The 13,727-nt window shown below is 40.9% G+C and overlaps 1 protein-coding gene across 3 annotated transcripts in view; it reads right to left on the reverse strand.

The window, feature by feature from the left end:
* The window catches only part of DENND5B (DENN domain containing 5B), a 111,236-nt gene that overhangs the window by 49,629 nt on the left and 47,880 nt on the right, over positions 1-13,727 (reverse strand). For 2 of the 3 annotated variants that reach the window (XM_017740005.1, XM_017740004.1), the window contains exons 1-2: positions 9,221-9,476; positions 4,394-4,503 (exon numbers count right to left, since the gene is read on the reverse strand). In XM_017740005.1, the coding sequence (XP_017595494.1) occupies positions 4,394-4,503; positions 9,221-9,461 (351 nt within the window). In that variant the 5' untranslated portion in view covers positions 9,462-9,476. Of the gene's footprint in view, positions 1-4,393; positions 4,504-9,220; positions 9,477-13,727 lie in introns of those variants that run through there. The other variant, XM_017740006.1, reaches the window with a different exon arrangement.

Here is a 13,727-nt window from a genome sequence, read left to right on the forward strand (position 1 = left end):
CAGGAAACTCCTCATGTTCTAGCTAAATAGCTATGTTTATAAACCAAGAACTAAAGCTTTATTTGTACAATCTAAAGAAATAAAAGGATAGAAGAGAAGGAGAACCTTCAAAGTGTTCCTTTTCAAAAAAGGCAACAGTAGAAGCCAACTTCACCACAGGATGTGAACCTACTCATAGCTGAGTGCGTCCCCTAATGTATCACCTTGATCAGGAGTAAATTCTTCTGAGGCTGGAAGAGGTCAGGAGAAATAATTGTATATTTTCAGGCACATCCTACCCTGAACTTCAGCAGTGCACCTTGCAGAGACCACTCAACAGCCTGATAAAGCTGGGAATTAGGCAAGTGGTCCAGACTCACCTCACAACAGGCTATCAGGCCCCTAAATTATCCAGGACAGCTCTTATGTATTGCTCAAAAAGGTAATGTGTAGGGACATAAGTAGCCTGGAGTTGGCAGAAGAATTTAATTCAATTGATGGGCTTTGCTGACACAAACCATGAAATTGCAGCTTGAACCAGTTCTGAAGAGCAGCCACTTTTTTATTCAAAAGCTTTATAGCTTTTATTGAGACATTAACAGCAGTGCCATGGTTAAGGCTTCTCCAGTAAAGAAGTAGTAAAAAATCCTTGTTTCACACTTTATTTAAATTTATTCTGCACAATAAAGATCTCTCTTAACCTCATTTTTTGGCAGGCTAGCTTAATAAAAATTTATTTCTAGAATGCGGGCTTTCAATGGTGGCTATAAGCCTTATCAAAGCCAGCCAGGCTGAAATCATAGGCTTAAATCTCAGTGCTATCAGAGATTATATTTTCTTCACTTTACAGAAAAATACCTGGACAAGCAAATTAGATACACTATTACAATCAGGCACAGATAGGCATTAGGGAAATTCAGATCAGCTGAGAGTTTCAGAAGGCTGTTTAAATAAATTTCCTCCAAGACTTAATTATTATTCCCTCGTCCTTTATATACTGAGTAAACATACACAAAGGGATGCCCATCTATTAAGTTTCAGCCACAACGTGACACATGCAGAATATTGACCTTTTAAGACCCTAGCTGCAAACCTTGGCCCAGAGACTCCTGCTGTTGTTAGACCTAGAAGAGGACATGGGAAAAAGCAGAGGGAAAAAAAAAAGAAGATGGGAAGAACTGAGCCAGGAGGAATGACCAGGAGTCGCTTAAGAAGCTAAGATCAAAAGGAAGAGCCTGTACTCATTTTCCAGCAGTACAGAAAGCTTTGAATTTGTGGTTAATGCATGAAAACTTTCATCTTAGGGCCTCGGACATCAATCACTTCCCATCTCATCTGTGTCACACATGCCACAGGAGAGTGTTGGAGAGTGGCTTGGGATGTGCTAAGGGGGGTGAAATCTTACCCGGCTGGTGTGAGTCTGGCTCACTATTGCTGAGAACACAGTCAGTCACTTGCATTGCATCTTTGTATAAACACTGAGAACTATCCAAGATTACTGATTTTGGTTTCCAGAGCACTTCACTATTTATATTTAAACACAACCATCAGCAGAAAACCATGGAATTACACCATATTTGCAACAAGGCTTATAACAAAGATGGTTTGTAAAAACAAAAGGAAGCTGCACAAGGATAGATAAAAAGGTATCAACTAATCCATAACCTGAGTATCCATAACATGAGTAGGAGGTACCCCTTCCCCAAGCACAGAGGCAGGACACACACACACACCCCCCCACCATAATCCCTCCCTCCTTCTTCTCCTTCATCATTTGCAGATATTTCTGAACCAAAGGTCCCCCCCTGGACCACTGCCCACTAGTATTGGTTCATCTCTTCTCCATTAGATCCTTCTTTTCACTTTTTAAGCATCTACATATTTTTCATGTTCACAACTTGCCATGGCAGCAAGCTCCATACCCAAATTGCACTGTGGGTGAGGGGGTGGAAAGATGTTTTTGTTTGTGTTAAAGCCTGCTCCTTCCAATTCCACCAGGGAACCTTTAATTCTTTTATTTCAGTACATGAGACGTTAAACAGATAATGCTTCCTTGAGCTTCAGAAACACAGGCAAAGATATATATATACCTTGATGAATCAGAGGGCTAAAATAGGAGGCTCATTTCCTAAAAATTTCTGTTTCTCTCTACTGAGAACTTTAGTTTGGTACAACACTTACTTGCATAATGGCCACAGAAGATAGTATGTGAGTTAGGCAAGGATAATCACAAAAAGCAGTGGGGGGGAAAGACACAATTCCCTATTAAAGAGAACTCTGTACTTTGACACACACTTTGAAACAGAGAGAAAACATGACTCTTTGGCAGCTTGATTGCTTGGGACTTCAGGGGGCTATTTTTAAAGCGACAGGATGGTTCCAGAAGGCAATTGAAATTCCTTAGGCATCCAGCAAAGCCAGAGTTCTCACAAGTTAACCTTCAAGGATTTATGCATTTTCTTCTCTGAGGAAAATTGCTTCTGGAAGCTCACATAAAGCAAACACATAGGCAGAACTAATGCAGCAAGGCAAGATCAGAAAGGCCAATAATTGCCTCAAGGGATTCTGTGGAGGTGGATATTACTTTAAATTATGTTTCAGATCAAAACAATAAAGAAGTTTTCCAAAAGATAATTTAAAAGATCATTAAATACTGCTGCTGTTAGTAAACGCTTTTTTTTTCTCCAAGACACATTGCAAATGAAAAATGTGTTCTTCAGATATTTGACTTTAGTTGAATGCAGCTCAGTTCAATTATTTTAATAGGTCTCCTGCTGGTTTTAGCATTCCATTTTTGTCTGATACTATGATCACACTTCATGAATATTAGACATTCTCAACTGTAACATGAGAGACAAATAACGCAGCAATTCCAGCTGCTTTATTCCTGCTGCACGCCCCTCACCACTTCGTCCTGGAACACCCCCAGTTCAAAGGCAGAACTAAAAGGCATAAACAGCTGTGGCAGTTGAGCTATTACCATCTTAAGTGCTGAGGAAGCATGGCTCCGAGTCCCTCGTGCCTTCTGTATAAGCAAAGTGATGTGGAGACCTGCCCAAATACCACTCCAGCTCCAGCAGTGCACGTTTGGAAGCAGAAGACAGAAATCCCCAGCTGTCAGCAGGCAGAGGGCGTGACCAGGCTCATCTCTGCCTTTCTATGCACGTGCAATGCCACACGATCAGCTCTCTGTGTCACTGCTACTTCCAGCTCCTGTACTTTCATGTTAAATATTTGGCAGGATGCTAAAAATGAAATTCAGTGGAAATTGAGATGAACTCCAGGTTTCTACACCTTCATGACTGCAGGAAAGTTCCAAATGCATTTTTGCATTTGCAAAAGCCAACTTAATGTGGGTTTTATGTATTCCCCACCTCTCTGTCTGCTGGGTGAGGGTCAGGAGATTCTCCTGACTTCACGCCTGCACCATACAATGAGGTCAGTTCTGTTTTGAAGCAGGTAGTGTGCTATCCTACCTTCCTCAAATGCAAAGCACACCTAAACTAGACTGGGGGAAGGGGCCCCCTAATTTTCCAAAATTGAGTTAGACCCAATACACATTTTTGAAAACAGCTATGAGTAATATTGTTTAATGCTGTTGTTACAACAATTGGTTACTTTTAAATGAAGAAACAAATGGCATTTTCTGTACCGGGAAGCTCAAATACCAGTAATCTGTTGTCTTTGTCAGGTTATGTTCTTAACAAGTGCTTTGGTGATTTTAGAATCATCCTTTAACTACCAGTTCTTCAGAAAAATTCTCAGGGGACCATCAGTCTTTCAGTTGTCACTGTCCCCACTCCAGGAACTGTTTTCTCCTCCCTTCCCAGTCCATGGGACTCAGCCACATGGATGCTCACATCAAATATAACTGAGAGGAAAGAGATGTACAGGAGATGTATTGGTGCAGAGGTGCCATTAGAAGTGATGACCCAGCAAAAGCTGTGGTTTAGATAAGTTCCAGCTTCTGTGTAAAGATTCCTCTTCCCTTGCTGTCTGCAGAATCAAGGTGCTTTGTATTCAAAAACCTCACATGGATATCAGTATCTTAAAAATTAATTGGTTTGCCCCTCCTTCCTACCTGTGGATAGGTATCCCAGGTGACCACACGCCTTCTCACCCAGTCCCTGGGATGGTGGTTAGACTTGTTTCATCATGCAGCAGACTTAGAACCAACGAGGGAAACGCAGCACTTTACTTTTGTTGGGCCTGAAAGCATCATGAGTTTTCACAATACCTCTTCCTCTACAGCTTTTCATGCATCATGCCCAGTGAGTGCTCTTAATCCCAGCAGAAGCACCACAATCACAAGATCACAAGAGCATCACAAGGGCTGGCTGTAAACAACTCAGGAACCTCTCGAGAGCTGACACTGTCACGTAACAATTTGAGAAGAGAGTTTTTCTCTACCTACCATGTTGACAGCATCCTGGTCAAAGGGATTCCACTCAATGTTCTGAGGATAATGGGCCAAAACTTTGGACTTGAAGGTTCTTCTTAGGGGACTCTGGTCGAAGTTCTCTCCTGCAACAAATGAAGAAATAATGACTCAAAACAGCAGTGAGGCTTCAGAGAGAGCTGGCTTGGGTTTTCTTTTTTTTTCTTTTTTTTTTTTTTTTTTTGGTGAAATCTGATGGACATTTTAACTCTCAACAGAGGTACTACTCTTAAAAGAGAAACAGAAAAGATTCCCATTCAGTGTGACCTTACCCTCCTTTCCACAAAATCTTACTGCAGTTGCACAACAGCTTACTGGTAAGTATTTACAGAATAGAAATATATTGTCAAGAGAAAAATCACTGCTGAAATTTTATAGAAAAAGACCTTGCAATCAGCTGGATTCTTGACCTTCCCCTATAGCTTGAGTATCGAGAGATGGCTTTACTTAGTCACTGAAAGAGCACTTTCCGTCAAGTTTGTTAGAAGCTGTCTTTAAGGTCAATAAAAAATATGAGCACCTCTTGGCTATTATAAATTATTCAAGGATTCATTACAGATGATCTTTTTTATATTACAAGTCCTGTGTGAAAATTAAACATTTATTTTTTCTACATCAAATTTCAAGGACAGACTTCTGCCACACAAAGAATCCAGCAAGTGCGAAGAGGAAGACTGAAATTAGACATCAGGCAGAAATGCATCCAGTTATCAGCATACAAATTATTTCACAGTGATTCTGTTAATGGAGTTCCCCTCAGTAAACATATTGCAGCATCATGGTGGTGGAATTACCATCCTGGAAGTGTTCAAAAAACCTGTGGATGTGGCACTTGGGGATATGGTTTAGTAGTAAAAAGGCAGTGCCAGGTTAATGGTTGGATTTGACAATTCTAAAGGTCTTTTCCAACCTTAATGACTGCACAGTTATTTTTCTTGTAGCACTAAACGCTACAGCTGTGTTTCCTGGGGAAGGGAAAGATAGGATGAGACCTGGCTGAGGGGACTGGGGGAGAGACACTTTCTTGATGTCTCCAACTCCCTGAAAGGAGGTTGTAACAAGGTGGGGGTTGGTCTCTTCTCCCAGGCAACAAGTGACAGGACCAGAGGAAATGGCCCCACATTACACCAGTGAAGGTTTATACTGAATATTAGGAAAAATTTCTTCACAGAAAGGGTTATCAAGCATTGGACCAGGCTGCCCAGGGAAGTGGTTGAGTCACCATGGAAATACTTAAAAGACATGTAGATGTGGCACTTAGGACATGGTTCAGTGGTGGATTTGGAGTGCTGGGTAACGGTTGGACTCAGTGATCCTAAAGGTCTTTTCCAAAGTAATGATTCTACAATTCTACAAGAGGAGCTCTGGCAGGAGAAGCCAGCCTGCTTCTGGAATTGCTTAAGGCAAACCAGAAATCCAGCAAAAGTGTATGCATCATAGCAATAAAGAAAACTGAGGTTATCAGCTAAACTGGATCACATCAAAAGGTATGTCAGGGTTTAGTTGGTTAGTTCATCACTTCTGCCAAGTTGGACCTGACTTGCCATGAGCTGCTATGGCAGTCCAGAGCACAAGATCTATGAAGATCCTCCTCATGCTCAGTTACAAGTTCAGACAATTACACAAAACCAGAGACCACTTCTCTATTTCAGAACATGGCAGTAGAATAACCTCTTATTTTGGTCCAAAAGTTCCTTGTAAATCCATTAAAGATAGGAAGTCCACCAATTCCTAAAATTCTACAAAATAAAGATCCCAACAAGTAAAACCAGCAAAAATTCTGTCTCCAGGTTTGTACTTAGACATACTCAGCAACATTTTTAGCTCTTAGAATCAAACAGTAATTAACATGCTTGCATAATCAAACAAATCTGCATGAGGTTATTTCCTAATTAGATCTTCAATCATTCTCACATCTGACATAGGCTACCTTACCACCGTGACTTGGCAGAAAGACAGGTAGTTGATGCTAAATTTATTTGGTTGCTTCTATTAAAAGTTAGAAGAGAATATCTGGGTGACTTCATGAAGTTCTCCACCACTTACAGTAAGTGACTGCTGAAGTTTAAATTTCTTTAAAGGTTTCCTTTCTCATGACCAAAAAGAAAAAGTTTTGGTTATCAAGTATAAGCATTGCTTTAAGAAATCCAGCTGCCCAAAACCAGCAGTTACAATGTCCCCGTAGGCTGACAACATGGATTCATTTTAGCCAGAAAAGTAAATGGCACAAACAACTTACCTCTCCAGAGTCTCTGCAGTGTTTGCATTTTACTACTCCAGTGGTTTAAGAAAAAGATAAACTTAAGGTAAAACACACACACAGAAAATACAATTCTCTCAATCAGTGATCATGAGGGAAAAGAGAAGAGCCAAGACACCACACTGGAGTAAATCAATGTGTCGTTAGCTTGAAAGGACATGACATTGCACCCTCCATACAAAGCTGCCTCATGGAAAGACAAGCAGCGCAAGCTTTTAGAGGAGATACATAATTTAGGAAAGAAACAGTACAAGGCTATGACAGGAGCAGCCTGTGTGTGAGGGTGAAATGTCATCATTTGCCCAAACTAGCAGGAAACACCCCAACTCTCACCAAAACCAGCTGAGAGGCATGGACCATGACAGCCAGCTCCACACTGACATGCAGCTGGAAGAGAACCACAGGGAGCAGAATCTTCTTGGCAAACATAAGGGAAGGGATCTGGACTGAAGGGTACCTGATGCTATCAGCTCTCAGCCTTGGTAGTTCTGACCTGCTGGGTCACACATGGCAGAGAGAATTTACTTAGCTGTTACTCTGGGCAAACAGTGAATTTTCATTAAATCTCCTACGTGCTTTTAAGTGCTTCTTTGCTAACTTTCCAAACAGGATTAGCAAGGCACATTAAAAGTGAACCAAGTATCAAATGCAAATTGAATCCATTTGCCAAAATACTAATGGCCAGATAACAGTACTATGAATATGGACAGGAGCATTGTATTTGATGAGTGCTGCCCATGCAAGCAGCACAACTTACAGAGACAGCTGCCTATCAGAGGCAAATTACAAAATTGGGTTTGAATTGAATCCTTTTGCTTTCAGGATATTAAAAAAAAAAAATTAAAGTACTTTTAAAAATTGTGTAAAACTTTTCAGATTCAACTTCCATTTCATTTGGATGCTACATCCTGTTAATGGCACTCTTAAACAACTTGTGCCTTCCTTTTAAGGAGCTGGCTTTTAAAGGGACATCTAGTTTCAAATTAAAAACAAATGGTGAAGCGATGGATGCTAGATCAAGAAAAAACTGTGCTAATTTCATTTCAAAACAAAAAGATTGCTCAAAATTAGAAAATAAGCCTGATCCATGTTTTGGATGAAGGATACAATTACTAGGGAAACTCAGCTACAGCAGTGAAGTTGTTAATCATGATGGCTTTCCTAAGAGTGATCCTATGTAAAAATTTAGTGATCTTAAGTTTTAAGCAGATCTGCTTCAATTAATTATCACAGTGACAGAGGCATACAAAGCCATGTACCAAATAGGCAGAGGCATCCTCCACCCACACCCTCTGGTCCAGGGAATGTGAGCTATCTGTCACTCCTTCCAAGCTCTGGAATGTGGACAGGAATGCTTGTGACTACAGAAACAAAAATATCTTTTATTCCTTTAGAGGAACATTCTGGGAGCACAACTATGCACAGTGCTCATGGTGACCACCTCTGTGATAGCTACCTCTAATTAAAAGCTCTCAGCACACGCAGCTATGTTCTCTCCCTGCAGATGGAATTTTGTTAAGCTTATTAAATAACAGGATGACCCTGCATGAGAAGCAAATAATACACAATGTGTGAGTGAGAAAACAATGCAGGCACAGGAATAACAGTGCTTGGCTGGGGAGCAAGCAAGCTGTTAATTGTCAGGCTCAGGAACTGGTTAGTTTAAGTAGTGCAGAAACTGTGCTCTGCTGCTTTTCTTCCATGCCTCCCCAGGATGCCAAGGTGGCAGTGGGAGGCTGATCAGAGTTCAAGGACATTAACTCAAAGGCCTTATTTCTGACCACATATTCTCATAATCTTACAGCAGAGGATGGAGATGATATGAAAAGGACTGCGACAAGGCAGACTGAACAGTTCTCATTCCAAAGTTTTAAAATCTGCCTTGTCTATAAGACGGTAGTGGATTTGGGGGGGCTGAGGAGGAGGGCAGCGTCTAACCTGACTTTCTTATGTCGATATGTAAAGGAATTGATGGATCATATTTAAGCAGGAAGTCACAGGGGGATGTGTACCCTATCAATACATCTAAATTATCTGGAATTTTTTGGGGGGGTTATGTGTCTGTGTGAACCTCACTACTGCTATTTAAATCTAGAGTGCAAAATGTGCTTCCTTGAGGTGTCAGGAAGCTTTTGTGTCTCTGTAGCAGAAATTGGTGGAGCTGAGCTTTCTGGGCCCCTTTGTTCACAAATCCACATAACTAAGCCTTGTTAGATTTCTGGGTTAGTATCCTCTAATATGGCCTCATGAAAGATAGTGTTCAGTCTGCCAAGCACAGAGATCTAGCACAGTCTCCTCTCCACCAGTATACTGACACCACTACTGGGATTTTGCTGGAGAACCACATCTGCCAAGAGAGTTTCAAGAAATAGAACAAAAATTACCAAATACTGATTTAAATTAGGTAAAAGAATGAAAGAGTCCAAGAGTTTTGGTTTTGATTTTGATCTGTGATCTTTAATTTGATTCAAAAGGAGTTAGAAGACTGAACACATAGAAACAGAGAGGTCCTGATCATTGTTTTATCCTTAACCCCTCTTTACCTGAGGTTTTGTCTGCAGTGTCTGAGCTCTTGCCATGGAGGTCTGCTTGTAGCCATTGGTACAAGACTACACAACATAACAAACAGAAATAAAAAAAGCAAGTATGAACAAAATGAAAAGATACACAATGTACTAGGGAAGGGGAAAAATATGAAGCAGACGTTAAATACTCCTCCTCGCAATCTCTCTTCCCCCCGCTACCAGCAAAGGGTAAATCCACACGATAAATAAAACCTTCCATGCCTGGATTACTATAGAGGTGTTGAATGCAATGACAGACAGGGTAGAAATACTTGTCAAAATTAGTAACAAGATTAAATTCTCAGTACTTCAAACAACACGCTGCTTTACAGCTTCCCTATTATGAAAGACATCTTTGTTCACATGTTGAGCCCTTCCAGAGCCTGAGAAACTCAGGGGAAAAAACACATCAGTCCTTCAGCTAGTGTTGAACTAAACCCAAGAAGTGTTATTTAATATAATAGTGTTAGCTATGCTGTTACACCTTCAATCCTGTACTGCATGCCATTTTCAGGACTTACTGAAGTTACCTAACACCTCTATTCATCATTTGTCTCGTAACTGGGTGTTTTTAGACTAAAATTTGAATAAATAAGCTATGTTTAGAACTTGGATGAACAATTTTAATGTCTTCCAGCAACAGCTACCACTTCTAAAGGAAGAGCTTCCTGCTAGCATGTCTAACTGAGGCTTCTTCCAACTGGTTTGCTCATCTCCTGCAGACAAACAAAAATGTTTCCACAGATGCCTTGGTATTTCTTCGTCAAAAAAAGTCACATTCACACACTACACAAAGGCATTACACAATCCTCTTCAAGTTAAATCTCTTTTTATAGAGCTGGCACCTATGTTAAAGCTGCAATACCAATGACCTCTCTGGTGATTCACTCTCTAGGTGTAAACTCAGAGTAGTTCTGCTACAACCTCCTACTTGAGCTGTTAATCCAGACATCAGTTTAGAGGACCCAGAGAGTTCTGCCAAGGCCAGATTTTTTGGGAAGGCAGCCCTCAGCAGAGGGCACAGGAGTTCTTTTAACAGAGGTGTTTAGATGTGAACTTGTATTTTAAAATCATTTTCTCTTTTCTTTAGGAGGCACCTGAAGATAGCCCACATTCAAATCTGCAGGATGATGTTTTTCCACCCCACGTCTTGTTTCATTCTAATTTTGAGCTGTTTGAACTAAAAACTTGCATAAGTATTAAACGAAAGGAAACAGAACAGTTGTCAGAACTAGAGATGCCTCCTGCTAATGGCCCATATCTACACTATCTTTACAAGTCTCTCTGCCAGGGTGTCCTTTCAGCTCTCCCCTAAAAATTTTAATTGAAAGGGAATTTGGCACTGAGCTTCCACAGAGGTAGCCACCACCTTTGCAGTAGGAAGAGCGAAACGGAGCAACTCATGAAGTAATGTATAACCAGATGCACTGGGACAGGTTCTGGTTTGCTGCCCATTTCAGTCCTTTGACCATTTACTATCATCAATCACAGGGCTAAACAGTCACAGAAGTTACGCAAAAACTCCTCCACAGGAAGTCAAATTGACAACAATGATAGAAATACAGAGCTATGGACACTCCCCTGGGTTGTACAGCCTAATTCTTTACACAAACACAATGTAATGAAACACTATTATTCCCAGAAATTAATTACACTTGGAAAAGGCGCAGTATTTTAAAAGTTCTATTAAAAAGGAGATCTGTTCACATAAAAGTCATTGCACGTCTAAATAAAGACAAAAAGGCTCTTAGCATGAGAAATTTAGTTTGCCATCATCTCTTCCTTCTGTCCTTGATTAAAATACTGAACTATCTGCCTACTAAGTAACATCATACAGCATCAACACTGTCAGTCTTAAAATAGCCCCAAGTCCCAGCTGCCAAGAGACCACAGACATGTCACTACACTAGCAAGTCAGTATGAATTATGCCATCCCTTTTACATAAAAATTGTATTATAATCTTGTCAATTCCAAAAAATTAAATTATGTCAGTTTGAGTGTTTTTTTGCAGTGGAGCAGGTGGAGTTTAATAAACAGGTACCCAGTGCACGGTGCTCCAATGCTTGGAGTCTGTCTCCAAAGGCTGAAGGCATTAGCAGGCAACAGAGGAGCAAGTATAAAACTGGACCTATACTTAAAAGTACAGGAAATTATTTAGGCTTCAGGACTTTACTTTTTCTACGAATCAAGGTGTGGAATTCACTCATACTCTTCATGCTGCCTTAACAAGTATGGGCTCCCAATCTAGGGAAAACACGCCCCAGAGATCCTTGGCCTATCCTGTTCACATACAAGTGGCATATTTTCATTTCTATTGCACGTTTATATTCAAATCTGCTGTATTTTTTGAACACTTGATATGGAATGAATGAGCATTTTTACTAATAGAGAAAACAATCTGAGCAACAATTAAAAGCTCATTTAAACTGAAGTTTCATACATCGTTATTCTTAAACTGCCTGCTAAGTTTTTGTTTGGTTACACAGGATATGAGCAAGGTACATAAACACATGAAATTGAAGAGTTTGAAATGCAGCTCTCAGCTCCCAAAAGAACGTCAATGATGGCAGAGTGACAAATGTTCAAGCAGGAGTAAGACACCAGCTCAGGTCCTTAAACACAGTAGGATGCTAAAGCCTGTCCAGCGAGGGGATCCCTGGCTTTGGACCAACAGGCACCTGACTACTGCAGTTTTGGGCTGAACTGCAGAGAAAATGAAGGCATTTTAGATGCCATCACATCCCCTATGAAGTCTGAACAGCTTCCTACTCACTGCAATGCCAGTTTCCCACTCCTTGCTTCATGTGTTCACCTCCCTCCACAGACAGAACACAGGATGAGGTGCCCAGTCATGCCTTTTGCACAGCACATCTTCCATGCTTGTGCTTTCTACTTATTTTCAGGGACAGGATCAAGTTCAAGTGCATCTAATTTCTGTCTTAGAATATGATGTTGCATTCTCAGACTGGTTTTGGAAATAGTCTCACAAATACAATTTCTGATTCAAATGAATCTTAAAACAGGTTTTGTTCTCTACTCCATTGTGACAGAGGTAGCACAAGAGTCTTGTCCCAAGATCTGTTTTGTTACAGTTGGTATTTCTGGAAAAAAGGAAAGAACCCACCAAAACCCACAAACAAGTAGAACTTATCATCCTAAAAGTCCCTGTACTATTATAGTTTAGGTTTGTGTGCAAGAATGCAGGAAAGAAAGGGAAGCTTTTCAGTAAATTTTGCTTTGGGGCTTTTTAAAGACAGGAACAGCCAGCTTTATTTTAAAATTTCCAGTCCACTCAGTTATCTCTTAAACCACTCTGCAATGCACATTCTACCATGCAGCAGTATTAGTCTCCACTCATCAGGATGGCAAGTTTCAGGTGTTTTGTTACTTGAAGTCAGAAGCACTTGCACCAAAGCTGAGTTTATATAGTAGCAGAGCATTAATTAATTCACTGATACAACACCTCCTGCCAACCTAATTAAGCTCAGCTTGCAAATCAGTACAAAAAAAGAAAGTTTAACTTGGCCTGAACCATTTTCAGCCCTAGACAACTTTGACATCAACAGAGCATGAAGATGTCCACACTGCAGCTTGAATACTTGGCTAAACCCAGGGATTTAGTTTTCTTTTTACCCACGTCACACAAGCTTGAGGCCTCAGTTCCCTGGACTCAGCAATGTTACACCGGATTTCTCCAGTTTAAAAGAAGCCCTTCCTTGCTGATGTTGCCAAGAGCTATCCCTTGATGTGCTGAGCCACACATGGGATGCAAGGGACTCATGGTTGGGCTTTACTCAGCACTGTCCACATGCTGTTGGCACCAGAAGGAAGCTATCCCCAGTTTCTGAGGAAGATCCATCTTCTTCCAAGAGCACAGTCCATAACCCAAACACTGGCACTCAAGATGGATACTTAAAACACCCTGATCAGGGATAGCCTCTTTGCAGCCCTTTGAAGAGCTGGCCCACACCTGTAAGGTTTAGACAGCTGGTTTCGTTAGTGGGGCAAAAGAAGGATTAAGAAAGGGTGGACCCAGAAGTGGCTCCCCAGTGTAGTGAGTTACTTCTTTTGCACACCCTTTACAAGCACAGGGTTACAGGAAGGTGACTGTCACCTGTCAAAGCTGCAGCTGCTAAGCTTTAGGAAAACTTAGTTAATATGTGGTCTTGATGGGAAAAGGGTCAGGCAAAGAAAGAATTTTGCTTCTTGCAGTCACCAAAGCTCCTTCATTGGCGTAAAGTAGAAGCACTCCCTTGTGTAGCACAAACTCTGCTTAGGGAGTTTTGAGAAACTGCTGTTTAAGTTGCTACCAATAAGGAATTGTCCTTATGACAGTTTCCAAGAGCCAGTCTTCCACTAGTTTTCAACAAATGAATCCTTTTAGAAGGAGAAAAGACAAAAAACCTTCTGCACGCTGAAAAGTCACAAGAACCCTCAGGTAAGGTTTGAAATTACCAGAGCTTCCGGACGGAGAAGGGTGGCAAG

Source organism: Corvus brachyrhynchos, unplaced genomic scaffold (assembly GCF_000691975.1).
Source record: "Corvus brachyrhynchos isolate BGI_N302 unplaced genomic scaffold, ASM69197v1 scaffold27, whole genome shotgun sequence".
Lineage (NCBI taxonomy): Eukaryota > Metazoa > Chordata > Aves > Passeriformes > Corvidae > Corvus > Corvus brachyrhynchos.